This window comes from Cavia porcellus, unplaced genomic scaffold (genome assembly GCF_034190915.1).
Source record: "Cavia porcellus strain 051 isolate PalLab524CR breed Dunkin Hartley unplaced genomic scaffold, mCavPor4.1 scaffold_25, whole genome shotgun sequence".
Lineage (NCBI taxonomy): Eukaryota > Metazoa > Chordata > Mammalia > Rodentia > Caviidae > Cavia > Cavia porcellus.
Genome location: NW_026947508.1, coordinates 1,426,805 through 1,453,212, shown reverse-complemented (window position 1 = coordinate 1,453,212; position 26,408 = coordinate 1,426,805). Strand labels below are relative to the sequence as shown.

The following is a 26,408-nucleotide window of genomic DNA, read 5'->3' as shown; positions in this document are numbered from 1 at the left end:
AGACTTTTGGGGCAGGTGGCTCCCAAGCTGCACCCTCCCTGTGTCTCTGCAGCTTCCCTTCATTAGCAAAATAAACAGCATCATGATAAATGTCAAGAGTTGCTCAATCCATGCTCAAAACCATTGTTTTTGTAGCTCCCAGGGCAATAGAATGCAACCACAGGGTGATTTACTCCAGGCCATGGGGCAGGCAGCTGGGGCAATGCCAAGCCCTAGCGGCCAAATGGAGGGACTGGGGATTGGGGGGCCAACCCAACAGACCTCACCCAGGAGTAGGTCCAGGCATTGTGCCCACACCATGGTCAGCATCTCATGTGGGACATTTTTCTTTCCACTGTGACAGTCCTGTCCTGATGACCCCAGAGCATCTAGCCAAAGGGGGCTTGGGCTCACTTTCGGGCCTAACACCCCGGGAGGCAGGCGGGAGGCAGCCGCTGGGGTTAGCGCTGAAAGGCAGCCTGGAGGCTCAGCCCCAAGCCCCGGCCCCTGTTCTCCAGGAAGGCAGAGGGCCCCCACTCCCACAGAGACCTCAATCCTGGCTGCCTTGAATGGTGCCGTCACCCATGTCAACCCCTGTAGGGAGAGAAGAGCATTTGTCACCCCAAACCTCAAGCTGGCCGTGCCCAGTGCCTCAAATCACAAAAAAGAAAAAATAACAGACCTCTTCCCGTGACATCAACCTAAGAACATAGACAGAAAATGATTCCGCCCATGTCCCACAAATGTCAGGCAGAACCATCAGTGTGACCTTTATTTCCGAAAGGTCCCCAAGGGTCCATGGCCCTCAGTTTGTCCCTCCAAGCTCAGGGCTCCAAGACCCCAGTGCAGCTGGATGCTGAGCTCAGCAGGGCCTGGGTGCTGGGGCCCTGACACAGAAACCAAGCCAAGTCACCCCACCTCTCCTCATCTTTGTAAAGAGGTCGCTGCTGTCTTTGTGGTAAGTGGGTACTGCATTCATGATAGAAAGATTCGGTCACTCTGAACTTTAAATTCTGATAAGCTGTGCTGGAGAGAACAACCCGGAGTCAAACTCGGGACTACTGTGGGACTGTGCCCACGACCACCCGGGTCAGGCTCCACACTGGGCTCCATGGGTGGCTCCTGCCATCCCAGTCCCTGCAGAACCTGGGCCAGGCTGAGGGTGGGCAGGGCTGCCTGTGCTGCCCGTTCCAGGAGGCCCGGTGCTGCCAGCCACGGTGCACACTGAGACCCGGTCTCCATCCCGCTCTCGCCCTGCCGTGCTGTGATCAGGAGATAAGGCACATCCTGAGGAAGTCAAGGGAGAGCCCGGGGAGGGCCCTGCTGCCCCGGTGCCCTCCCAAGCAGCCTGCGTACCTCCAAACAGCACCCAGCTTTCAGCACGCACGTGGAAAATTCCACTCCACCCCCCCCCCCCGGAGGCTTCCCTGCCCGGGAGCTCCACCGTGTCGTCAGGCCCGGGGGAAGGTGCCCGGCCCAGGCCCTCAGCAGCCCCCACCCCGTGAGTCCCCTCTGCCCCAGCAGCCAGCACCACACAACCTGACTGTCTGCGCTGTCTGAAGCAGGAAGAACACCCAGGGCCATCGAAAAGCAGGGTAACAGGGGCCTGAACTGGCAAAGAAAACAAGCCAGGCGCGAGGCGGGCGGGTGCGTCTGCAGCACTGTTTGAGGACGTGGAGTTGAGGGCGGATTTCTGAGCAGAGGCATGAAAGGACGCTGTCAGGTCACAGGCATGGGACAAAGCTCGCCGCAGAGGCAGGAGGCCCCCACGTACGCAGAGAATAAACAGCGCTGCGGAGCCAACAGGCACGGGCAGGTGATAGCGACGGCCCGTACCAGGCCTGGCACTGGAGCCTCCGTGATACGGGTCGCTGCTTTAAAATTTAAAAAACTACAAAGTAAAAGCAAACAAAAACCTGTATCAGAGCAGACAAGAACAAAGTCACCTCAAGGTTACCCACAGTACTACCTACAGGGCTCATTCACCCTCCAGCATCGAGGAGCCACCTACTAATTAAACAGTCCGACCTTTTTAAGCGCCTCAAACAAACAGCCTTAACCCCTCTCCTGCCCCGGCAGGGAGGCTGGGATAGGCCACTTCTATAGGAGCCAACTCCAGGGCACAGCCCAAACGCTCTCCTGTCATGTGGCTTAAACCTGCTCTCCTCAGGCCCCGAAGGGCGACGTGTGGGCCGAGACACACCATGTCATGTACCACAGGAGGCCTGTGATTCCATGCTCATCCTCTCCTGCCTCTGCATGCACCCTGGCCTCTGGCCAGTCGGGCCCCAAGGTGACCTGGAACTTTAGCCCCACAAGCTGCATCGGCTGCCTCTGGACAGCAGGGGACGCGAGCTACTGCCTATGCCAGCGGCGTGTGGAGCCGTGGATGCCACGGTACTGGACGACAGCAAAGTCCGCACACCTCTTCCTCAGGCTCCCTGGCCCAGCTGACCTCCCACCTGGATGGTCAGAGTCCTCCAAAAAGCTGGGCGCTCAGGTTGATGTTCAAGATGAAGCCACACAAGGCCCTGTGCTACCAGGGACCCCACATACACTTTGAAAAGTGAGGATCCCTGCGAGGCCTCAATGCTGGGATGCATAGCCTCTTCCTGCCTCCCTGATGGGCCCAACAACACATCCCAGCCCCCATGCTGGGTTTCAGGGCCTCCCTGGGCCTCAGAATCGGGTGCTGGGATCTGGCATCTCCAGGGAGCTAGGAGATGAACTCGAAGACCTGAAGTCGCCCTCTTTCTGCAGATCAGCTTGGAAACTTTTCCAAAACTGCTTTGAGCCCGGACCCCTGCACCATACACGCTCACACTCTGCCCTGCCGTGGGGCCAGGTCCCAGCCACCATGCCTCTGCCCTTCCCGCCCCTGACCTGAGGGCCCAGCAGTTTGGAGGCTGTGAGGCCCCAGGAAGGGTTTGCATTTACGTTCCATTTGCTGAGGTCCCCGCCAAAAATACCACAGAAACGTGATGTGTGCGGCCAGCAGGAAGGCCAGGCCTGTGAGGAAGCATGTTTCTAGGGTGCTTTTAGTAACTATGATGCCACCTTGAGACCTCCCGGCCCTGGGCTCAGCATTGCTTGTGGCCTGAGCAGGACACCTCTGGACGATGCAGTGACATCTTTGGAGATGCCGGCCTGTCTGGCCCAAGACACCATTCCCTTCCTGACCCACAAGGGCTCCTGCACCTTCTGGGCAGGCAGGGCCCTCTCCAGGCTGGGCAGGAGCCTGGGGTATCTGTGGGCAGGCACAAGCTGCCCAGGTCTCATGAGCTGCCCTAGGTAGCCAGGGCAGGATGGAGCCCCACAGCCAAATACCGCCCTGGGCCAGTGGAGTCAATCTCCCCACTGACAGTGGTGGCATGTTAGCACCTAGTGTCCGGCGCGGGTGCGCGATGTTTTAAGACATGAGCTCATGAAAGACACATTTCCGGGAGGAGCCTGCGGGGCCAACAGGCATCCACCAGGAGGACCGCTAATGTTTTCTGAGTCGCGTCATGCGCGCCACAGGATAAAATAACCCTGGGAAATGTGACATTTGCACACTCTCTCCGACCCACCGAGCTCCCGTCTCAGGCGGCTGCTGCTCACCCGGCTTTATAAATAGATTGAACACAAGATAAATGACCGTGATCAATCATGCTCACCTCCCATCCAAAGTCAGCCTCCTTCAGCGCAGCCCGGGGCGCCAGCACGTAGGGGCCGAACCTCTCCCCAGCTTCCATCTTCCGCCTGGCCCAGATCCCCAGGCCGGCCCCGGGGATGGAGGACTCCCGAAGCTCAAAGTCGGGTGGGACCGGAATGTCTTCGGGAATGTAGACGGGGGCCTCATAGGGTGAGCCTTCCTTGGGGGTGAAGTCCTCGCTGGTGGGGAAGGGGGACGGCGGCCCCATGGGGATGGGGGACAGGATGCTGTCCTCGGTCTCCTCCTCGGCACTCTGGCCGGCCAGCAGGTCTGGGTCGGGCTCATACATATTATTTACAATGTCTCCGTCACCTAAATGAGATAAAGTGATGTCAGCATTTGTAGCACACACACCCAGGAGCTGGGCCCTCCCAGGACCCAGGCACCACCACACTCGGCTGGCCCTGCCACCATCCTGCGCGACAGACACTGTCTCTGTGCACCCCGAGCAAGAAGCCGGGGATTAATGCAAGAGTCAACACTTTAACCAGGCAGCACGATGCAGCAGTACAGAGTGAGCTGAAATATTCACTCCAGAACCATGCGGCTCTCACCTTCAGCCTTGGAAGGAGGAGGGGCTGGGACCCTAAGTTCTTAGGAGACCTCAGAACTAAGGTTCATGTGCAGATTGTCCAGACTTCCTGCCCCAGTGTGTGGCCTCTGTGGACATCCCACCAGAGCCAGCTGGCCCTGTACAGAGAGCCTGGCGGAAAGAGCTTGGGGCAGGTGAAGGGCAGGCTTCCTGGGTCCCTGCCTGGGTCTCACAGGGGTGCAGGTCACAGAACTGCACAAACCGAACAGGGCCCCCAGCCTCTCTGGGATGGAAGATGATATAGAATTGTGCCCCTTTGAGTACAGAGAGGGTAGACTGAGGCATGCAGGGTTGGAAGCAACCTGGCAGAATGGAGGGGCGCAGGTCAGACAGAAAGAAGCCACCCTGTCCCAGTATCTGCCCAAAGCACCCAAGGGAGACTCAGCTGGTGGCTGGTGGGAGTGGCCAGACAGCAGGAGCCACCCAAGGTCCATCAGCAGACAAGCCAAGGACTGACACAGTCACGGTGGGGATAAAGCACCACGAGCTGCCACGGGCTGGGCAGGGCATTGGTTAGTGACCGACGCCCCTCCAATCCTCTCGCAGCCACTGGGAAACCTACGTCACTGTGCAACGCAAGACCAGAACCGACTCCCAGCTATGACTCTGTGACCTGAACCCCACTTCGAGGACAGCTATGCTCACCTCCTGGTGAGCCTGTTCCCCAACATACGCATGCATAGAAACATCGAGGTGCAGCCCACAAACACGCAGCCATTTGTCCCACGAGAATAAAGACATATGCTGGGCACCGTGAGAAAAGCAGATAGGGAGTGAGCCCATGTCTGCGGGTCACCCGCACCCCGCAGGACCACAGGGACAGGATGCAGCCCAGTGCGCACGGGGGACAGGGCATGGCTGCTGGCGGGCACTGGGTCTCTCTGGGTGGCAGGGGGGTCTGGAGCTACCCAGAGCCACACATCGGCAGCCTGAGAAGGCACACGTGCTCAAGGCTGCTGAACGGCTCATTCTACAATGGTTCCTTCTTTTGTCACATGAACTTGGCCTCCCTGAATACAGCCAGGAGGGTGTGCAGGGCGCGGAGGGCTTGCTCCTAGCTGGTGCCCACTGCCCCGCTCCAGATCGTCCGCCCAGGCCCGGGCCTGAAGCCAATCTGCAAACCCACAGCAGTGACCTGGGCGGCCATTCCTCCCTGCCCTCTGTGGCTGGGGGAAGATGACTTCGAAGTACCAGAAAAACGATTTCAGTTCCTTGGGTTGGTTGCAAACAGATCAAATGGAGAAGTCACAAAATGTTTTCTTTCAAAAGAAACTGAAGTCATGGGGGGAAAAAAATCATGTGGATAACACTTATTTAATTTAGCAGCATTCACAGAAGTAATGATTATGTTTAAAGTGGCCAACGGTTCCTTTTTAATTGGCTGGTGGGCTCCTTTCAGAGACGCGGCAACAGAACTGCCGCCCGGAGCCTCCGCCCAGAGCCCGAGTTGTTTAGGTTTGAAAGCACACCCCGTACGCCTTCCCGTCGACTGTGTGGGGCAGAAAGGTAAATTAGAAGGGGGGGTAATTAACATGCCACCTTATTATTTGGAACTGGTAACCGCACAGAGCTCACAAACAAAATCGCGCTGGAAGCCCGGTCCCCGAGAGTGTTCTTAACCCATTCGGGGCGTGGCCACCTCTGCCAGGAGCCCAGAGCAGGTTGAGATCAGGCGGCTGCTGCAGCCAGGTGGGGACTGTCCCCGGCCAGTGCATGTTCTTGGGGCTCTTTAAAAAATTGTTTTCTGTTTGAATTCTACTTCCCCAAGGCCCTCACCTACTGGTGGAAAATCGATGCTTTATGGATTTGTTTCATTCACCGGCCAAGCAAGCAGCGCAGAACAGCACAGTGCTTCCTGCTGATTAAAGGGGGCTGTGTGTTTGCGTGAGCCCTGGCCTCCCGTCCCCGCGGTCACGGGGGTTAAGTGATTGCCTGCAGCCGCCAGGAAAACCCAGGTCTCCATTTCGAGTCCCCTTGGCCGGAGAGAGAGCTCCTCTTTCAAAGGTGGATGAGAGGGGGCCTAATTAGTGTGCGGAAAACATCCTGCGAGCATAAGGTGGAAGGACTGGCCCCAACGGCCACAGAGGAAGCAGAAAAGCAGCACGGAGGTGCCAGAGTCCTCAGGGAACTGGGCCCCAACCGCTCAGCACTTTGGGGTCACCAGGGCAACCAGAGATGGTGGATTTAAAGATCAGCCGCCCTCAGCCACAGGCTCCAGCCAGGACGACCTCTAAGCTGGTCATCCTGAGCCAGGTTCCTAGGGTCCCATGACTGTGGGGACACTTCTTAGTGAGCTCCCCGTGCCTTTGGAAACCCAGGCCCTGCGTCACTGGCCATCAACCTATCAGGAGCCCTGTCTGAGTTTTGCTGTGATCTCAGGCTGAGGGTTTGTGTCTGGGGCCATCCCTGCTGACCTTGCTTGGGGGGCGGGGAAGTCTACTAAAATGAAACAAAGAGTGGGAGGAAAGAGAACAGGAGGAAGAGGGGAGACAGCCTGATCGGTCGACCCGCAAGCACGCGGCCGCAGCATAGCCAAGAGTGCCACGTCCTGGGAGGCAGCTGCAGGAGCCATCGTTGCCAGGCGGATCTGTCCCTGGTGGGTCCCACGCCAAGACCGCAGGACTCAGCCTGGTCAGTGGGAGCCGCCATCAGTGATCTCGCACAATGTTTCAGAGAAGTGACAAAACCCAGCTGCTCTCTGGGGCTGGTTGCACCCTGTCCTTGGCCCTCACCCTGCGGTTGAGTCCAGGGCTGGGAGGTCCAGGTAGTGGAGAGGGATGGCTGGCAGTGGGAGCATGGATTAAGGCCCTGGAGCTGGAGAGCGGGGAGCAGAGGGTAGCTCTTGAGCCTCGAGCCGACCTCACACTGGGGCAGGTGGGAGGGTGGGGCAAGGTTTCAGGAGGAAGCAGTGGCTTTGCTCGGTGTCCTCAGCTGGGGACACGCAGACCCATGGCACAGAGCCTAGCATAGGGCAGCAGCCCAAGGTGGACAGGCCATGCCAGCCTCTGCACCCTGCTCTGGCAGTGGCCTGGGCCTCCTGGGCACCAGGGCAAGGGGCACTTGAAGAGCACCTGTGCTTCCTGCAGTTCCTCACGATGGCGTGTGCACGCACTGGGTCTCCTTTATACCTCAGTGTCAAGCGCTGCCACCTCCCGAACCAGCTGTTCCCCACCCCACGTGTGGATAGCTCAGCTGCAACACACAGCTCCATCTGTGAGGAGAGCATGCAGATGCCTCTCCCTTGCTCAGAGTGAAATGGAAACCAGAGACAGACAGGACGGAGCTCTGATAAACTCAGGAGCCATGTGCTCCCTGGTTCCGAAACTATGGATTTTAGAAAAGCCAAGGCCACGCATTAGAAGGGAAGAGAAACCCCAGGAGGGCAGGACAATCCCAGGCCCCGATGATCCCAGGGGACAGCTTGTCCTTAGTTAATTTCTCAGCATGCAGGTGCAAGTGAGCCGGTGTCCAGTGGGGTCCGAGTGCTGAGATAGGAGGTACCGGGAGAGCATGGGCTGGGAGGGGGCTCCCTGACCTGGGGGGACATGGTCTGGCTCAGCCCTACACGCAGGTTTGGGAGCCGCTCTGGGACCAGGAAAGTCTGAACCTACCAAAGTCATCTTCCTCGCCTCCCAGATGGCAGCCAGGCAGGGCTGGGACAGGGAGGCTGTCAAAGGGCCCAGGACCCCAGGGCCCAGCCCCAAGTTTAGGCACCCCTTAAATCTGCACATGAGGAGCCAGGGAAGCTGCCCTGAGGCACCTGACCGAGCTCTGGGGAGAAGCTTGGGGAGCTGGGGCCTTTTCCCTCCCCACCAGCCCTACCAGGTACAAGGTGGGCAAGATCCCATCAGGACTGTGCTTCTAGAGTGAGACCCAGCATTGGGTTGAAAATCCAAATTCCCATGACACTGCTTCCCTGGGATTCTGAGCACAATTCGGGTGGACCCCACATGAGCTGTCCCTTGCTATCACCTGCTCGAGGCAAGGAGGGAGGGCTGTGAATGGGGCCAAAGGTGATCACTCATCAACCACCTAATCTGGAGCTTCCTGGGCTGACTGACAGACAGGTGGGCCTTGCTGGCCCAGGCACCCACCCCAGCCTAGCCTGGGTCACTGAGCCTGCACCCGAAGTGCAGTGTTCTCTCTTACAGCTGGGGAAACAGAGGCACTGGGATTGAGACAAGGAGGGGGGACAGAGCTGGCCGAGTCCACCATCTCTCACCCAGGCACCGTCTCTGCCCTGCCCTGCCCCATCCTGGAGGCTGCCCTCAGCCCACAGAGCTGCCCAGTACTGCCAGGTGTCTGTCACTCCAGGGTCACAGGACAAAGTCAGGACTGGAGAGAACAAATGGAAGAAAGCACCTGGCACCTTCAGGAGGCCCAGCCAGATGCCAGCTGTGCTTGTCTGGGGACCCCACCCGACACCGCCCACACCCTGCTCCTCTTCTCTCCCGGAGGAAGCTCCGCAGCATCCAGAAGCCAGCTGAACGGCAGCCCTGTCTACAGGGCACACCCCCAGCCCAGTCTCATCCTGCCCCATCCTTCAGGGTTAGAGAAAGAAGCAGGTGCCCCACTTCCATGGAGGACAGTGTCCCCAGGAGGGACTGAGGGGGACAAGGCAACCTGACTACCCCCCCACGACAGCCCGTGTGACCACTGTCAACAGCACAGTGTCCTCAGCTGACTGGACACTGACCCTGAGCCGGAACCATGAGGAGGAGAGAACATCAGGCGGCAGAAGGAAAGAGGGGCTGTGTGGTACCCAGCACCCCTAAGGCTGCTCAGGACAGGACTGGGGTGCACTGTTGGGGACCTCAGAAAGTGGCGACAGGTGACCAGGCCCATGCATCGTCTGCTCTTGGTCTTCAGCCAGGATCTGGATCATGGATCTGGGCAGGGGTGGCCCTGTCTTGGTGGCATCTGACTACTCTGCAGCCACCTGAGGGGTGGTGTCAGACCCTAAAGCTGGGGAGACCAGGGAGGGCGTCAAACCCCACAGAATGAGACTCGCCATGGCCCGCAGGAGGTGGGCAGGGCTAATGCAGCCACTCTCACCCTCGTCCTAAGGGGAGAGTCCTGGTGGCTCATGGTGATCAATTCTTGTGGCCTGGCGCAGCAGGGTGACAGCCAGGCCAGCCTGCCCACTCATTGCTCAGGGCTCCCAGCTACCGAGCTCCCCTGAGAATGCATCAGGGATGCACACTTGGGGACCCCTGGCACCGTGAGCTGCGCTCAGGACAGGCTTGCCACCTGGCTGCACAGTCTGCTGCTGGTCCCAGCCCGCCTGACCTCTGTGCTGACCAGGGCTGTGAAGCCCATGGCTGCCTGCAGGTGACCCCGTGGCCTAGGGAAGAGGTGGCATCTAAGGTCTGATGGCACCTCGGCAAAGATGCTGGGGCCAGGGCAGAGTGGGCACTTGTGGGGTCAAAGGGAACTGGACTCACAGATGGAAAGGAAGGTCAGGCCTGACCCTGGTGCAAAGAAAAGCAGGGTGCATTCAGGGACAGTGGCACACTAGGAAGGTCACAAGAGTCAAACACCCTGGCTGTGGGCCAGGGTATGGTCCCAGGCCCCACCGAACCTTCGGGTCCATCGGGTCCATCTTCATGGCTAGGCTAGCCGGAGACCACCTCAAGTGGCACAGGGCCAGTCCTCTGAATGGCCACTGGGGCCCACGGCTTCCTGGGAAGCCTGCACATGACCTTCGCTGGGCAGGGTGGTGGCAACCGCAGGGAGGGCAGGTGACCAGGGCCATCCAGGGCCATGAGGCCTGAGGACAGCGGCAGCTCAGAGCTCGGTGGGGGTTGGCCTGCGCTCTTCAGTGTCCTTGACTGTCATCTGCCAGCCTGGGACGAGGTGGGGATCCCCTGGCAACTCAGGGCTGGTCATTGGTGCCACCCTGAGGAAGAACTGGAAAGGGGGGTGAGAGCAGGTTACAGAGGCACGGCGGCCCAGATGTGCCAAGTGTCTTGGGCACTTTTGCCCTTATTGCTAAGCCGTCCCAGAGTAGGGACCCTGGGACCCATGGATCACAGCCCTGGGGCTCGTCAGAGTTGCGATGCATGGCCCCCAGACCCACACTCAGCAAGTCTGTCCCGGAATCCTCGCTGGCGAGCAGGAGGCCACAACAGGAAGTGCCGAAGGATAGGGGTGCTGCCTCCTGGGGGCCCACATGTGCTGAGCACCCAAAAGATCACCCCAGGAACCTGGGCTGCCACGGTGCTGGTGTTGAGGTGTCTCTATGCACAGACAGCAGGAAAACAGGACCCGGACAACCCGGGGCTTCCAGCGGCCCTGGTCTCCAGGAGAAGCTGCTTACCACCTAGGTTGTGGAGACCATGGTGCCCTCCTGAGCACTCTGGTCTCACCTCTGTCTCTGGCCCTGTCTCACAGTGGACCTGGTGGGGCGCAGAGCCTCCCCACCCTGGCTGTGTGGGCGGGGCCCCTGAGCTCCAGGAGGAACCCCAAATGAGAGGGAACCTGAGCCACGTGGATGGGGCTCCTCATCCGTGCCCTCTATTCTGGCAGGAGAGATGCCACATCCTCCTGCACAGAACATTTCATCCAGGAAAGCAGCCTGGCTGAGCCCCTGGGGTCCCTGCACAGATCCTGGGGGGTCTTCATGCTCTGAGACCTCTAGCAGACAGCATAGATCCCAACATAGCCTGTCCTGGGGGCGTAGGACTGGGCATGGGACCCACATGGCTTCAGATGGCATCAAATTTCAGTTCCATGCACCTTGTGGAGCCACCGAGCTGCAGAGGCAAAGCTGCCAGCCGGCCCCTGAGAGCAGCGGCTGAGGGAGCTCAGGGCTCAGCCAGACGCTGAGGGGACTGCCGCTGCCCACTGCCCAGTGGGCCTGCAGTGCACGTGACCCATGGCCACAAGCTGGGCAGGGTGCCACACTGCCCTGTGTAGGTCAACGCCATCGACCCTGGAGAGCAAATGCCTTGCTGGAGGCACCCTGACTGCCAGACAGCTTCCTGCTAATGTCTCAGGCACCCGCCCACAACCCACCTGAAGGAGTGAGCTGGCCTTATCAGTGGCGGTCCACATGTCCACTCAAAGAGGAGCCGAAACAGGTGTGGGGCGGGCAGAGAAGGAAAGGATGCGTGAGAAGGATGGATGAACAGAGGATGGATGGTAGGAAAGAAGGAGGGGAGAAGGGAAAAGGGAGGGAGGGAAGAGGGAGGGAGAGGCCGATGGATGACTGATGAGTAGATCAATGGATAGGAAGATGGAAGGAAGGAAGGAAAGAAGGAAGGAAGGAAGTGAGGATGGATGCATGATCGCATGAGTAGAGAGGTGGGTGGAAAGATGGATGGATGGACAGAAGGAAGGAAGGAGAGGAAAGGAAGATGAGTGGATGGTTGATTGGATGAGTGGATGGATGGATGGATGATGGATGGATGGAAGGATGGAAGGATGGATGGATGGATGGAAGGATGGATGGATGGAGCAATGAGAGGATGAGTGGATGGTAGGCAGATGGGGTGAGGCAGCGCTGAGGCGATTCTTAGCAGGAACAGTGGAAGGCAGGACCCTTTCCCACTCCTGACCCCCTAAGATGGAGCCCAGTCCCCTGATTGGCTCCCCTCCCCACTTTACTCCGATTGGTTGATCTGGGAGGCGTTCCCGGCTCTCCCGGCCCCGCCCACGTCTTGGAATGGCAGGGTTTCTCTCTGCTCTTTTGGGGCTGACCCTTTGCCACTCACTTCCGCCCAGGCCTAGTCCAGCACAGTGATGGGGTGGCCGTGGCTTTTGGTTCAGCCGAAGGCCCGCCTGCTCCTCTTAGGGAGCTGCTTCCCACCTGAGCCTCCCTCAGTTCTCCATTGCCGCCCCGCTTTCCCTCTCAGAGCCAAGTGGGGTGGAGGGGCCCACCAAGCTGCCATGAGCGTGCGTGTCATGGTGGCTCTCCCCATGGTGGGGAAGGAGGGAGAGGGAGCGCACACAGGGCCAGTTTCCGGAGCGCAGTCAGACCGTCTGGCTTCTAGTGAAGGATTTCTGGCCGGCCTCGGGGCCGGCAAGGAGAAGCCTCCTGCCCGGAAGGTCCTCGGGCTGCAGGGGGCTTCCGGAGCCCCACTTCCCGAGACTGGCTTGCTGGGAAGGAAATTCAGGAACCGACGGGTCTGTCCTGTGTGTGTCCTCAGCCCCGGGTCTGGTCCTCGGGGCAGCAGGGAAGCGGCTGTGACTCCGGCGCTGCCCCATGAGAGGGGCTGCAGGCTCCCTGTTGGCCAGGCCGCCTCGCACTGTGGTTATTGGTACATGCACGGCTGCCGCCGCCCCCTAGCCGAGCTCTGGGGCCCCGAGCACAGTGCGCCTGTTACCAACCCCGCAGATTACTGGCACGGAGAAAGACAATTCTGCAAACATGCTAAATATTAATAACAATCAATTGCCGTTTCTGTTCCCATGCCTCGGCCTCAGGAGCAGCCCCAGCTCAGGGCTGGTGGAGCCAGTGGCTGTTAGGGCCTGGGGGACCTGCAGCCGCCTCGGGCCTGGAGCCTGCGCTCCCTGAGCCGCTCCTGAAAGGAGCTGAGACACAGAAATTCCCCTCATGCAGAGGCAGGACTGCTCCCCTCCGCCCTCGCACCTCAGCAGCCTTGCTGGCACACCAACCTTGTCAAAATCACCAGGGAGCAGGGACAGCTCACGGCACCACTTCCTCTTTGTGGATGACAGGATGGGGTCAGAATGACCCAAGGTGGCAGTGCCAACCTGACTCTGGCACAGCCTCTGTCATGTCTGCTGGGCTCTCTGCCTCCTGCTGGGAAGCCCCCAAGACCATGCTCTGCTGGAACTCGAGTCCCAACCCCACAACCTCAGTGGAAACAAGAGCTAAGCTATCAGTTTTCCCAGTCCACTCCAATAATGGCCTTGTGAGAGGACACACAGGCATCTGGGAAGAAGATGGCCCTGAAGCAGCAGAAGCAGAGACTGGAGTGATGCAGCCACAAGCCAAGGAATGCTGGGGGCCACTGTGAGTGGGCAGAGGCAGAAAAGATCCTCTCCAGAGCCTTGGGAGGGGCCACAGCACTGCAGCACCTTGGTTGGAGGCTTCCGCTTCCTCCGGGGTGTTTGCGAGGCCCTGTGTCTATGGATTTAACGGCTTGGTTTGTGGTGCTTTGTTCCACAGCCCTAGGAAACCCCACAGTAACCCAGGCTGGCCGTCTGCCCCACCCTTTTGTCCTCCACAGGCCTGAAGCAGGTGACTGACTGGTCAGCCCACGCCACAGAGGAAAGGACAGGTGCATCCTCTGCCCAGTGCAGAGCCTAAGTGTCCGTGCAGACCCAGCATGTCCTGTGGGTCTCTCTTGGGGTTCTCTAGACACCTGCTGGCTGAGAACAAGCCACAGTTTACCCCAGCCCGTGTCATGACCCTAGAAGCCAGCCTCTTGGCTCACAGAAAGCCAGAAGGGGAACCAGGACAAGCATCCCCGGCCCTCCCTGTTTGCCCATTCTTGGGCGGCCAAGGCCACCACGTGGCCACTGGGGTCCAGAAACCCAGAGCCGACGACGCCCTTCCCAGTCCGGGGCCCACCCTGCACACTGAATCCGGCCGGCACCTGGGGCAGCGGCAGGCTCTGCCGCGGTGGGCTCTGACCGGCCGCGCCACCTGGCCCTACTTAAAGCCACTGCATTATTCTAAGACGATTATTCGTCCTGCAATGCTCAGGGGACAGCGGGCTCCAACTGCAGGCCGGCATCTTCCATTTCCTGGCCGCCTCCATCGCCCCGGGCAGGCGCTGAATGACTCCGATGCCTCTGTAATTTTTATCAAGGCTTGTTCCTGGTAAAAAGCCTCTTTGTTTCACAGAGATGTGATTTGGCCTTTTTCTTCCTCTCCTTTATTCCTTGGTTAATATGCCACTTCCCCGAGCCCCGGGGGCAGCGAGGTAGCCCACGGATTGCTCAAATCTCTCTGTTTTTCTTCTAAATCACAGCGAGGCTCCGTGGTCCTGCTAAGCACTCTCCGGGCTGGCAGGCCGGCGGGTGCCCTGCTTAACCCTCTCCCTCCTGAGCTGTCCATGCGTCAGACCCCTCAGACGAGGGGTGGGGGGACCTCCCGCCTGGCCATACGGCTGGGCGATTGAAACACAGTGGTGGTAGGGGGTTGCAGCTCAGCCTGAGGCACTAGCGCCGTGTGTGCCAGGCCCCCGGCATCCACCCCAGCACCACACACTTGCGTGCAATATAAAAGCGACCATTTAAGCGGACAGCTCAGTCTCACACAGAATGCTCACCCTCCACCCCCAGAGCTCACGGGAACTGCCGGCAGGGAGCCCCAACACCTTGCTTCCCCTCCCCAGCCCGGGCACCCCCAGACTGCTGTCTGTCCTGAGACCTGGTGGCTCCAGGGGCCTGACCGAGGGAATCAGATGGGATGTGCCCTCTGGGGCTCGCCTCCTCCTGAGGCTGAGCCATGCTGCTGCCTGGCAGGCCCATCTGTTATCGCCACAGCTGCCTCCACCTCTGGGCTGCTGGAGCAGCACTGTGGTACGCGTGGGTGTGCAAACGTCTTTGTGAATCCACAGCGTGTGTTTAGCACTGCCGAAGAAGAGAGTTCTCAGGGGCTTCCTACCAAAGTGAAGCTGCTCAGGGGACAGCTCACTGCCCGTGGCCGGGGCACTGCCCGATCGATGTCAGGCCTTGGGAGATGGCTATCCTCCCTCCGTCCTGGTCTGACTGCTCCTGGAGGTGGTGTCCTTCACTTCAGGCTCTGCATCAGGAGCCCTCGCAGCATCACCAGGCATTGGGAGGCTCTGGCTGGTGGCTGGGCTTGCTGGCCACAGAGACAGGGGCCATTCCTCCTCCGCAAGGCTTCCTTAGCCTCCGTCTGGACACTCAGAGGCTTGGTTGGCATTTGGGGCCCTGGGTCCTTCCAGAGGGAGAAGGCAAAGCCCCAGGAGCCGAGCAGGTCCGAGAGAACCCTGGGTTTGCTCAGCAGAAGTAGGCGGGGTAAGCGCTGCTCGGGCACGGCCAGGGAGGATCTGGGGAGGGAGCCCCTGCCCACCACACAGGCCGCTGCCATCCTGCACTCTCAGAAGCCTTGAGGGCCCAGGTGGAATGGTGGTCTGCCCCACAGTGGCCACCTCTGCCTCCAGGGCCCCAGGAGGAGGCTCTGCAGGCCAGGCCCCCCAGGACAAAGCTCACTCTGCCGGCACGTGCAGAAAAGCAAGCGTCTCTTGTGACTTCTGTTCTCCGCTTTGCCTTCCCGGCCACTGCCCGGGCAGCGACGGAGGAGCAAGGGGTTAAACGCTGAGCCAGCGCCCTGACAACCGCCACCAAACTATTTATAGACGTATTTATCTCTCTAGTTCCTACCAGCCGGGCCTGTGGCTGCCATTCACAGCCCAGAGCAAGTCATGCCACAAGTAAACAAATGTCACCCCAAAATAAAGCTCACAGAGGAAGAGAGCGACCTGGAGTGCCTGCCCTTGCCCTGGGTGGGGGGCTCCAGGGCTGGGGGTCCTGGGAGGCAGGGTTGCCCTTGTCCTGCTTCTCTCAGGGATGAAACGAAGCTCTTTAGGCAGGTGGGCAGAGGTGGAGCGTGGCCTCGCCAAAGGCAACACCCTGAGCCAGTGTGGGGAGGTGGTACTGGCCCTGCGGCCAAGCTGGGCCTTGGGTTCCCGACAGTGCTGGAGGTCTGTGTGGGGCAGCAGAAGCAGGCTGGGCCAGGCCCCTCTGCTGCCAGCCCTGGGGGTGGGAAGCAGCCAGAGCAGCTCGGTCCCGCATGGTGGGTGGGGTTCTGCACCCCAGGCCTCCCCTCTTCTTGCATGGAGGCTGCTGGCTCACTGCCCTAACCACACACATATACGAGGCTGGGCAGCTGCAGAGGCCGAGCCCCTTCAGGCACGTCAGTGGCCCCTCTGCCACCAAGGCTAGCCAGGGGCACCAAGATTCTCTGCAGGAAGCTGGTATCAGTGGTGACCTGGCTCTCGGGGTCCTGGGCCAGAGCACCTGCCAAGATCACGCTGCCCAGGGTGGCAGCTGGGTCAGGGACAGGTCCCAGAGACGAGAGGCCCCTTCCTCTCAGGAGCTGGAGACCCCCTGCTCCTCACTGGGGACGACCCTTCACTCGGCCACCCCCACCCCGGGGCTGCCAGTGAGTACCTGGCCCTGCGGACGCCTTCTGCCCTAATAAAGACATTTATGGTTTTAACCACCAAATAAAGCGCTTAACTTCACCAAGCTGCCCTCGCTGCCTGGCCACTCTGCAGCTTCATTTAGCAGGCCAGTGGCGAGCGGGGATAAACGGGGAAAGAAGGAAAGAAAAAAAATTCATTAATTTTTATTAACAGGGAGAGCCATTTGTTCCCTGTGACAATATTTGACTTGTCGAAATGATTTTCACCTCTGCCACGAGGTGCGCGCTCCCCACATACATCACCCGATTACTCGGCTCGGCCGGCCCCAGCCATTAGGCAGTGAATTAACGAGAGTCCCCACCACTATTAATCACCCTGACAAAGGCGTTAGCTCGCCACTGACCCGAGCACGGCCGCGGACACGGCAGGCAGCAGGGGGAGGCCCGAGCAGGAGAGGAGGTGCGGGGTGCCCGGCCCACTCTGCCGCGCCCCAAGTGGGAGCCCCAAGATGGCAGCACCGCGAGCCCTGTGAGCGGGCACGGGCCCCAGGCTTTCTCTGCTGGTTGTTCTCCTTTTCCTGCCCTTCCCTGCCAGGCAGGATGACGACCATGTCTGACATACACCGTTCTCTCCTTTTTCTGCTCCCCTGAGCCGCCGTGCTATGGTCCTATTTTACAGACCGGGAGAGTGAGGCCCAGCAAGGCCCCAACCTGCCCCAGGGCGTAACTGCAGTGGAGGTCACTGGAGTTCAAATCCTGGTCCAGCAGCCCTAGTGTGCCAGCAGATGCAGCCCGGGGCTAATGTCCCCTCCCATGTAGCTCGAGAAAAGCTGGCAGGGTTGGCCTCCGCTGGGTGCCAGGGGAGCTGACTTGGCCTGTGAGAGCTTCTTAAGGACACCCATGCCCATGTACTGGGGGGCACTCAGCGCAGCAGCCTGGAAACCAAGCTTTGGGGAAATCAGGTTTTTTGGAAGGAACCAGCTCCTCCGACAACACCACCCTGGGCATCCTCACCTAGTGACAGCAGCCACAGGGGCTCAGAGGACAGAAGGACTGGGGACCAGGACACCGGGCCGTCCCCAAGAAGACACTGAGGCCCAGGTGTGGCAGTACACAACTGCGATCCCAGCATTCGGAAGGCTGAGGCAGGAGGACCCCTGTGAGTTCAAGGCCAACTTGGGCTACAAAGAGAGTTCAAGGTCAGTTTAGACTGCACAGTGAATTTGTGTCTCTAAAAACTAAAGCAAATTGAAACAAAAGGTGCTGAGAGCTCACAGACAGGGTCTTGGAATTTCTCTTACAGGGATGGGAATTCGTCTCTTAGGACTCAAAAGAGCTGCAGCCCTGCACCCCACCCCAGCCCAGACTGGCCTGAACCTGCTCCAGGGTGCAGTCAGGAGGTCATCAGGGGGTGTCTCATGGGTGGGGACTCCGGCTCTAGGATCTGCTTGCCCCAGGAATGGAGGGCAAGGCTGTTAGCAGGGCCTTCTGGGGACGACATCAGCCAGTGACCCCATGGCAGGGCAGGCGGCAGGAGCCCGACATTCTCCCCCATCCCCTGCACATCCATCCCAGGAGTCGGCCCCACACTTCAAGCCCATTTCTTGCGTTAACCCAGTCATCAGATGGGGGCCCTCCACCCCTTTGTCTTCTCTCTGGTTTCCCATTTTTTATGCCTCAGGTTATTTCCTAGTTTTCCTCCTGAATGACTCACTTCTAGCCCCGGGTCCTTCCACCTGTTCCTGCATCCGAATGTCACGGGATCTGTGTGACACAGGTGCCCGACTGCCCCACACAGCAGGAACGCCTGGCAGAGGGGTGCCAAAGGGGCTCGGAAGCCCCTGACCCAGACTGATCGAGTCCTTGGGACCAGCTCCCCGACTCTGCCTACTGCAGACTCCCGGGTCTTCCCAGCGCCTCATGGGGAGGGCAGCTATGGGCATCTGTGTGCCAGCCAGAGGCCCCGCCCTGGACTCCGCTCCTGTGTTTTCTTTCTGTGGCACCACTGGGGAAACCACTGTCTTGAGCTTGCTGGATGGTGCCAGCAGTGTGGGCCAGGACACACTGAACCCTCATTAGGTGCCAGGAGCAACCAGGTCTTTCCTGCACTGGCTCCCGTGAGGTCCAGTGGGGTGCCCCAGGCATGTGACCCTTTACTCCATGGCTGTGTGCCCTCGGCTGGGTCCTGGGCTCAGAGCACCATGGCGGCATCTCCAGTGCACTGACCCGCACCACGCACACACGGCCACTCCCAGAGCTGGCTCTCCGGGTGAGGACTCCACTCTGCAGGGGGAAGTTGGGCTCACAGGAGGCAAAGGTCCTGGCCCAGGTGGCCTGGTTTTCTCTGCTAAGCAGGAGGCTACAGGGAAGCTGGGCTTAATGTTCTCGACCTGTGTAGTCCATGACTTTCAGCCAGAGGGAGAGTAAGGTGGGGTCCCTGCTCCCCTCAGGGGAGGTCTAGGTCTAGGCCATCCGATGAGGCCATCCTGGGTGCTCAAGGCAGCCCCTTCCAGGTGTTTGCTGGACCCATGCTTCCCTGAGCATTTGACACCAGAGGGGTAGCCACTGGGGCAGAGGTGGGCCTGAGCCTCCCTCCCCAGGAGGGTCTTCGTCCCTGGCCCTGGGCAGGTCTGTCCCTGCTCCCTTGACCTAAGTGGTGATGTGTGGCAGGAAAAGACATGTGGCCCTAAATATGAGGGACAGGGTAGGCCTGCCAGCTCCAGTGGTTGGGATGTGCACCCGTCCACCTCGATAGGCTGCACTGCAGGAGTCTCCAGTCCGGTCCCCGTTGCCCCCAGCACAGCCCCGCTGGAGTGCTCACCACACGGCAGTGACCTCATTCCCTGTGGGTCAGCTCACTTGACCAAGCCACCGCCTGCCACCGGCACTTAACGAGCAATCCCTCATGTGGCCGCCGGCTCCCGGACGCACAGGCACGCCGCAGCGGACAGGGCCCCGTGAGGGATGCCGGCCTGGTTCCCACCTGCAGCCCGGCCTCTTCTCCTCCGCAGAGCCACGACCCCGGTGCCTGCCCCAAGCAGGCAGAAACTCACTCCCTCGCCGGCCGACCTCGGTTATGTTTCTAGGAATCGGGAACAAGGAGATGAAACCCTCTGCTCCCCAGAACTTGGTCTTCTCAAATTGCCCGTTCCGCTGTTCGCCAACTCCAGGCAACCTAAAATTATTTCAAATCACTTTTCAAACCTTAGAAAAACCACGAAAACAAATGTGCTCCTCTGCTGAGGGTGTGTCGCAGTGAAGCTGCCAGCAGGACTTTTGCGTGGTGTGGCAGCCACCTCTGGAGGCCGTGGAAGACACTGGACTCTGGTCCAACAGCGGCAGCTTAGCACCAGTGCCATGTGCTTCTGGGGACAAGCGAGGGCCACTGGGCAGAGCTTCCATCACTGATCACCACACCTGCTAAAGAACGATTATGCCTCTGCGCACCAAGGAGGTGGATGCTGTCCATTCACTGCAGGGGGCTGCAGTGCCCTCCAGATCCATGAGGCAGAGTCCTGTCCCCCAGCACTTCAGACTGGGGTGTTACTGGAAGCAGGGTCCTTGAGGCTGGGATTAGTGGCACATGTCAGTAACCCCAGCGCTGTGGAAGGCTGAGGCAGGAGGATTGTGAGTTCTAGCCTGACAATTAGTGAGACCCTGTCTCAAAGGAAAGTGAAAGGGCAAGGGCGTAGCTGGTGGTTAGAGCACTTGCCTGGCAAGCCGGAGACCTCCAGTTCAGTCACCAGTACCACGAAAGTGGGGGCCTCATGGGGACACACACGGAGGCAGAAGCCCCTGTGACGGTAAAGGTGAGGTTGAGTGTGATTTCTGTGGGTTAGAGGAACCAGGGCCAGCAGCTGCCACCGACGATGGATTCGCCCTCACAACCGGAGGGAACCAGCCCTCCTGCACCCACCTGTGCGCTTCCAGCCCCCAGACCTGCCGGAGGGCAGCTCTGCAGGAGTGAAGCCCTGTCTGGGTGCTTATCATGCAGCCCAGACAGGGAGGCATCCATGAGGTTTTGATTTGGTTTCTCCATTTGCTGTTCATTTGTTTGTGGTATTGAGGATTTGACCCAGGGCCTTCACACTGAGCTCCATCCCCAGACCTGTTTTATGTTTTATTTTGAGGCAGGGTCTCCTTACGTTACTAAATTGCCAAGGCTGGGCTCAAGCTTGTGATCCTCCTGCCTCAGCCTCCAGAGTGGTGGGGTTGCAGGTGGGCGCTGCCACACCAGGCCGTTGTGGGCTTTGCTAGGGTAGCCCTAGGAATTAGGTGGATAACTGGGTAGAGGTTTTGAGCCGAGACCACGTTGGCAGCACTTCAGGGAAGGCAAAAAAAAGATACAAAACACACAGTTGGTCACCAGTCACCTACTGACGGCGGAGAGCAGGGCCTCTGCCTGTGAGGAAGGCGCTCTGGTTCCCTACCAGATGGGACAGCTGGTGGCATGTGCAGCCTGAGGGACAGGTAGGACAGGGCATGTCTAAAAGACCAGCTGACTTGGAGTTACTCTTCCAGAGCGTCTAGGAGCGATTGTATTTTAATAAGCAGTTGATAACCGTACAACATTTTACCAACGCTTCTTACCCTAATATTTTGCCTATTTATTCTTACAGATATTTCCCCCCATTAAGCAATCATACTGTCTGTGAATAATTTCTTTCTTTCTTTTTAAAATCTCTCCATTTAGCCAACTCCTGAGGGTGCTGGGGTCACAGGTGGCTGGCACTGCCACCCAGGGCATCGGGAGTTGACTGGGCTGATTTTGCTTAGCAGCTTTGGACCAAATGCCCACAGTGCACCAGGCAGCGGGAGGTGGCCCTGGAGTGGCAAACCCAGCAGACCGGCATGGTCCACCTGGATGCAGGGGCCGAGCTACGGAGCCACGGTGCCAGGAGCTCCCCGCAGCGCCCCTTCCTTCCCCCTATGACTCCTCCTCCCCTTATGTCTTCCAGGACCCTTTACGCCCCCCACAACCCCGCAGAAGAATGCTGCTTTCACTCTTGGCTGTTGACCCTGGGCTGCCAGCATCTCCTGAGCTAGAAAGCTGGAACCTCTCGCACATCAGTCAGCACGTGGCCTCCTAGTCCATGGCTGGCCACGGTCACCCTAAATTACTTGCTGTGAGCAGGGACACTTTCAGAACCAGGCCTCCCACAAAGCCACAGGAAACGGGCTCTAATGAACGCACGATGACAGCGATGCCAGGCCTGTGACCTTGAGCAGGAGGAAGGGGCGAGGCGGAGTGGGTGCACAGCAGGGCTCCCCCAAAGGCGGGGCCGCGGGGCTTCACAGGACGAGTTCCATCTGAAACCCATGTCTGCTATCACAAAGACAGGAAGCTATGCGGGCTGCCGGGCGGGCGGGCCTGCAGGGTCTGTGGGAACCGGGAAGGTGTGGGGCAGTGTCCTGCCATGGAATGGCACACTGACGGGCGGGCGGGTGGCCAAGAGCCCAGTGCTACACAGTGCACACTTTACAATTCAAAAGGAGAAAGCAAGCTGGTTCTGGGGGACAGGGCTCCACGCGGTGCGACAGCTGTCCCCCACTTCTTTGAATGTCACCTCTTCTCCTCTGCTCTGGTCAAACTGTCTCCTGGCCCTGGCCACGCGTTGGCAGTGACGGATCTAAGCACAGAGTGACTTTGAGGGGAAAAGGAAGCAGGTCCCCGGTGTGGGCGGGGGTCTCAGGCTGGGGGTGGGCACGGGAAGGGAGCGGCTGGCAGAGGCCCTGTGTGCCCTGGCGGCCTGTGACAAAGTGCCTCCTGAGAGGGGCCCCGCCACGTCACTGAACACAAAGGGCACTGCCAAAGCAGCGGTTTTAAGCTGAACTGTTCCCATTTCTTTTGTTAAGCGTCTTCAGGGGCTCACGGAGAATCAGCAGAAATCCGCATGCAGGCGCCACGGCACAGCCTTTAACTCAGAGCGGCGATGCCTCAGTGCTGGCCTGAGACCCCTGCAGCCCGCCCGGGCGCTGCAGACCAGGAGGAGCCCTGCACAGAAGCCTGCGATTCTGAGGACCGCGGAGCTTCTCGTCCTTGCCGGGCCGCGTGAGCCAGGCCGGGGCCATCTTTGCTGACCGGCCTCTCCTGCAGCCGGCGGGCAGGCAGGGGACACTTAATTGTGTAGCCCGTTAGCTGGCAGGAAGCCCTGCCTCGTCCAGCGGGCAGCCAGCATGATAATGAGACAGTTTCTATGGAAATGGGCTTATAACTATTCATTTTCTCCCCATTCCCGACCCATCCACAAAGAGGTTTTCCAAAATGACCCCCATTTTCCTACCCCCAACATCTCCTCACGCCATTGCCCGACCTGCTAATCAGCCCGAGGAGAAAGGAAAGAGGAAATGCTGTCCTTTGACAAGATGTGGGAAACCACCTCGCTGTGTGCTCCGCGCGGCTGTGACCGGCAAACAAAGAGCCCTCGCCTGCGCCGGGGCCAAGTTTCCAGCAAACTTTTCCCTGCGCGCTCCTGGACACATTTTGTGGGCTCCTGGTGAGAGCTGAGAGTACCTCGTAGGCTCCAAGCTACGGGGACATCCCGGCGCGCCCCTCAAGGCCCTGGCCGAGAGCTCCCCGGCCACACCACCAGGCTTGCCGGTGACCGGAAGGGATGTGTGCATGCTGCCGCAGCCGGTGCCCACTGGCTCTGTGTTCTCCACGTTTCCACTGTATTTTCCTGAGGGCTTCTGGTCTCAGAGCAGCTGGACAGCATAGAAAAGCCTGGGGCCCGTGGGCATGCAGACCATGAAACAGCATCCGAGGCCCAGAACGGGCTCTGGCTGTCGGGCCTAAGACAGGTGCTCGACTTCCCTGCACTGCCTGGCAGGCTGATGGCAGAGGGCTTGCCTGGTGCTACCAGGAGAAAGCCATCCAGAGCCATAGCTAACCTCCTCCCGCTGTGCGGTGGGTCCGGGGCTGGGATGCAGGGAGAAGACCCAGGTGTGACTCTGCTGGTCTCCCTCACAGTCTGCCCTACAAGTCACCCCCGTGTGACCCATGGTGCCAGGTGCTCTCCTATGCTGTCTTTGTCCTGGTTCAGAAGGCCCTGAAGGTGACTGTCCCTTCAAGTCCTCTGGGATGCCAGGCAACTGCTGTGCAGAGCCAGTACCCTGTGAATGCTGGGGGAACTCATCAGGGCGATATGGAAGGGCAGGGACAGGTGACATGGCATCTCAGGCCCTGGGGACCAAGGACGAGGGTGTGGGGTCCCTGAAGGCTGTGCTGGCTGGTGAAGGCTCTGGTGACAACGCGCTGCACGCTGCTTCTTTCTCCTGTCTTGTCCTATCTCCCTGGCCTGGCCAATGCCACAGAGCAAGGACCAAGATCTGCTTGGGGTCTCTGCCATGCCAGCCCAATTCTCCAGACCACAGGGAAGGACTCTGGCTTTGGAGCTTGGAAATTCGAATTTCTGATGAACAGTAGATCGTCAACTAGGACCGGTATGTCCCATGCACTCTGTGGGGTACACATGTACCTACAGCTCACCCAAAATGCTGATCTAACCCGGTATCCCGCCGCTCACCCGCTACCTGCTCTGACAGGGCAGGTGCCCTCCCTGTCCCGGGCTGTGCCAAGGGACTGGTCTGCCTCGGCCAAGCCGCTCCTGGGACAGTGACTGGGTTAAGACCACTGGCTCCAGGTAAGAAATGGAGCCATGAGCCAAGCCATCTAGGTAGACTGTGTTACCAGACTGGGCCTCATCTGGAGTGACCGGTGTCCTTGTAGAGGAGCTTGGGACACAAACATGTAGAGGGCTGACCCCGGGGATGCCCAGGAAAGAGGCCATCCACAAGCCGGAGAGGACTTGGCTGCCTGCCCCTCCCCGTGGGAGGCTCTGGTCCACAGAGCGCTGTGGGAGATGTTTGCGTGGTGGCATTTATCCTTTGGCCCACAGCAGGCCACACCCAGAGCCCAAGGAAGGGGAGCAGCTCGGCCTTCCTGGGAGTCCTCCTCCCCTGTCCCTGTCTGCCCTCAGTGATCTCAGCTGCCACGGGGGCTGCCCTGGAGCTGTGGGTGAGACCAACTTTCTATTCCTTTTAAACAAGAATATTCAACCACTTAGCATAGACCTGCTTTCTCATCACAAAAGCATTGGCCATGAAAATCAGACAGTGAAGTCACAGCCCTTGTGAGAGTTGGGGGCACCCAGCTGGTGCACACAGAAAATATCACTCATAAAATTCAAACCAGATTTGGGTGCACCAGCCTGTCATCCCAGCACTCCAGGAGGCTGAGGCAGGAGGATTGCATACTCAACCTCACAAGATTGAGGATGGATGTCACTCAGTGAGTGTAAAAGGCCTGACTTGGGTTTAGGTTCAATCCCCACAACAGCAAAACAAACAAACACATAAAATTTAAATGACTTAGAAAGTACAAAGAGATAGGAAGAAACATTCCTTTAAAAAGATTCTTAACTGCTTCTAATTTAAATAATCGCAGCGTAAGGTTTGACTGAAAAGTTCTAAAATTCACATCAGTCCAGATTCCTTCCTTAAAAACATAATCGCCGTGAGCTGAGACACCAGGCAGACTGTCTGCTGTCTTCATCAGGGGCAGCTCATGGCACCCACCAGGACTTCAGTGTTTGCTTCGGGATCTCGGGTGAGGAGACGCTGGGGGTCCTGCCTCGGGCAGAGCCATGACCAGCCCGCCCTGTCCAGGGAGCAATGGTCTCTGTGTGAGACGTGAGCAGACGCTGAGGGCCTTTCTGCTGCCATGGGTGCTGGTTTTAATCCTCAGAGAGAGTGTCTGGTCCAGTGCACCATTTTGGTAGCAGAAGGGTGACAGTCATATGTCAAAGAAAGGTGTGACATGGACACGACGCACCCTGGATGTGGCCTCCTCATCCGCGATGGCTGGGGTGCCCCGTCAGCAGCCCTAGGACTCTGCCCTCTCCCCACCCATCCATGCTGGTGTCCTCTCACCGCGGCAGGACCCAGACCCTGGTGGCCCGAGGGATTGACTGCTGAGCGTGCTGGGTCCAGCAGGACTGAACCTGCCACCGCAGGAGGGTCCCAGCGCCCCACCCAGCCCGTGGCCCCGTCCACGCTCCTCGGGAATCCCTCTGCTGCCCAGGGCCTCACCCCACCCAACAGCCGGCTCCAGCCTGACTCTGCTTCCAAGTGGAAGTCAGAGCCCCAAGTTATTCTTTGTCCCAAATAGGATCAAGGAAGGGTGAGGGACAGGGAGTGCGACTGCCGGAGGAAACAGCGTAAATGCAATCAGCAAAACCCAGTCAGCGCATCGCACATAGGAAAGCACAACCCAGGGGGACACAGCCGTCCTGAGGGAGTACGGGGCGGCATCTGGAACTGAAGTGGACAAGCACCCTGTATCTGATCCGCTCATCTGAGGATCTGACACCACGAGCTCCTGCCACTGCCTGGCAACGGTCCTTTTTGTCCTGCTCTAAGAAAGAGTCGCCTGCCTGGCAGGTGCCGAAGGCCCCCCGCCAAAGCACCAGCTCTTAAACTCCTGCTCCTCTGACTCTTTCACACCACACCACAGAGCCACATGCAGACCCCACGCCTGGGCCTTCTGTGTCTGCTCCCGCTCCTAGCGCCCTGGGGAGCCTTGGGTCATCACCATGGCCCTGGAGGTGTCACCAATGGCCAGCACCCACCCCGGATCCCACAAGCCACACAGCTGCCACAGAGCCACGGCGGAAGCCAAGCCTTGCAGGTCCTTCCCAGAGCTCACATAGGCCCCACGAAGGGCACTGCTGAGGGCTGGCCTGGAGCACGACCCAGCTTGTGCCAGGCAGAGCCCACTGGTGAGCCCTGCTGAGGAGTCTGGAGGGCTGACACTTGGCTCTAAGAGTCCAGAGAAACAAATCCTCCGAGCAGATTTCTGTGCCCCTCCTTCCCAATTGCTGTCAGTTAAAACCAGAGAGACAGAAAGAGAGAGAGACAGAGAGAGAGAGACAGAGAGAGAGACAGAGACAGAGAGACAGAGAGAGATCTAAATGCATAACCCCAGGGGGAGGGCGACACCAGCCAACAAAATCCTTCCAAACCCCCCAAAATATTTTGTCCTTCTTTTGAGCGTA

At 59.2% G+C, this 26,408-nt stretch overlaps 1 protein-coding gene across 3 annotated transcripts in view; it reads right to left on the bottom strand.

Moving 5' to 3' along the window:
* Nucleotides 1–26,408, bottom strand: part of Prdm16 (PR/SET domain 16) — a 266,107-nt gene that overhangs the window by 168,105 nt on the left and 71,594 nt on the right. For all 3 annotated transcript variants that reach the window (XM_063235342.1, XM_063235343.1, XM_063235341.1), the window contains exon 2: nt 3,636–3,985. In XM_063235342.1, the coding sequence (XP_063091412.1) occupies nt 3,636–3,985 (350 nt within the window). The remainder of the gene's footprint in view (nt 1–3,635; nt 3,986–26,408) is intronic.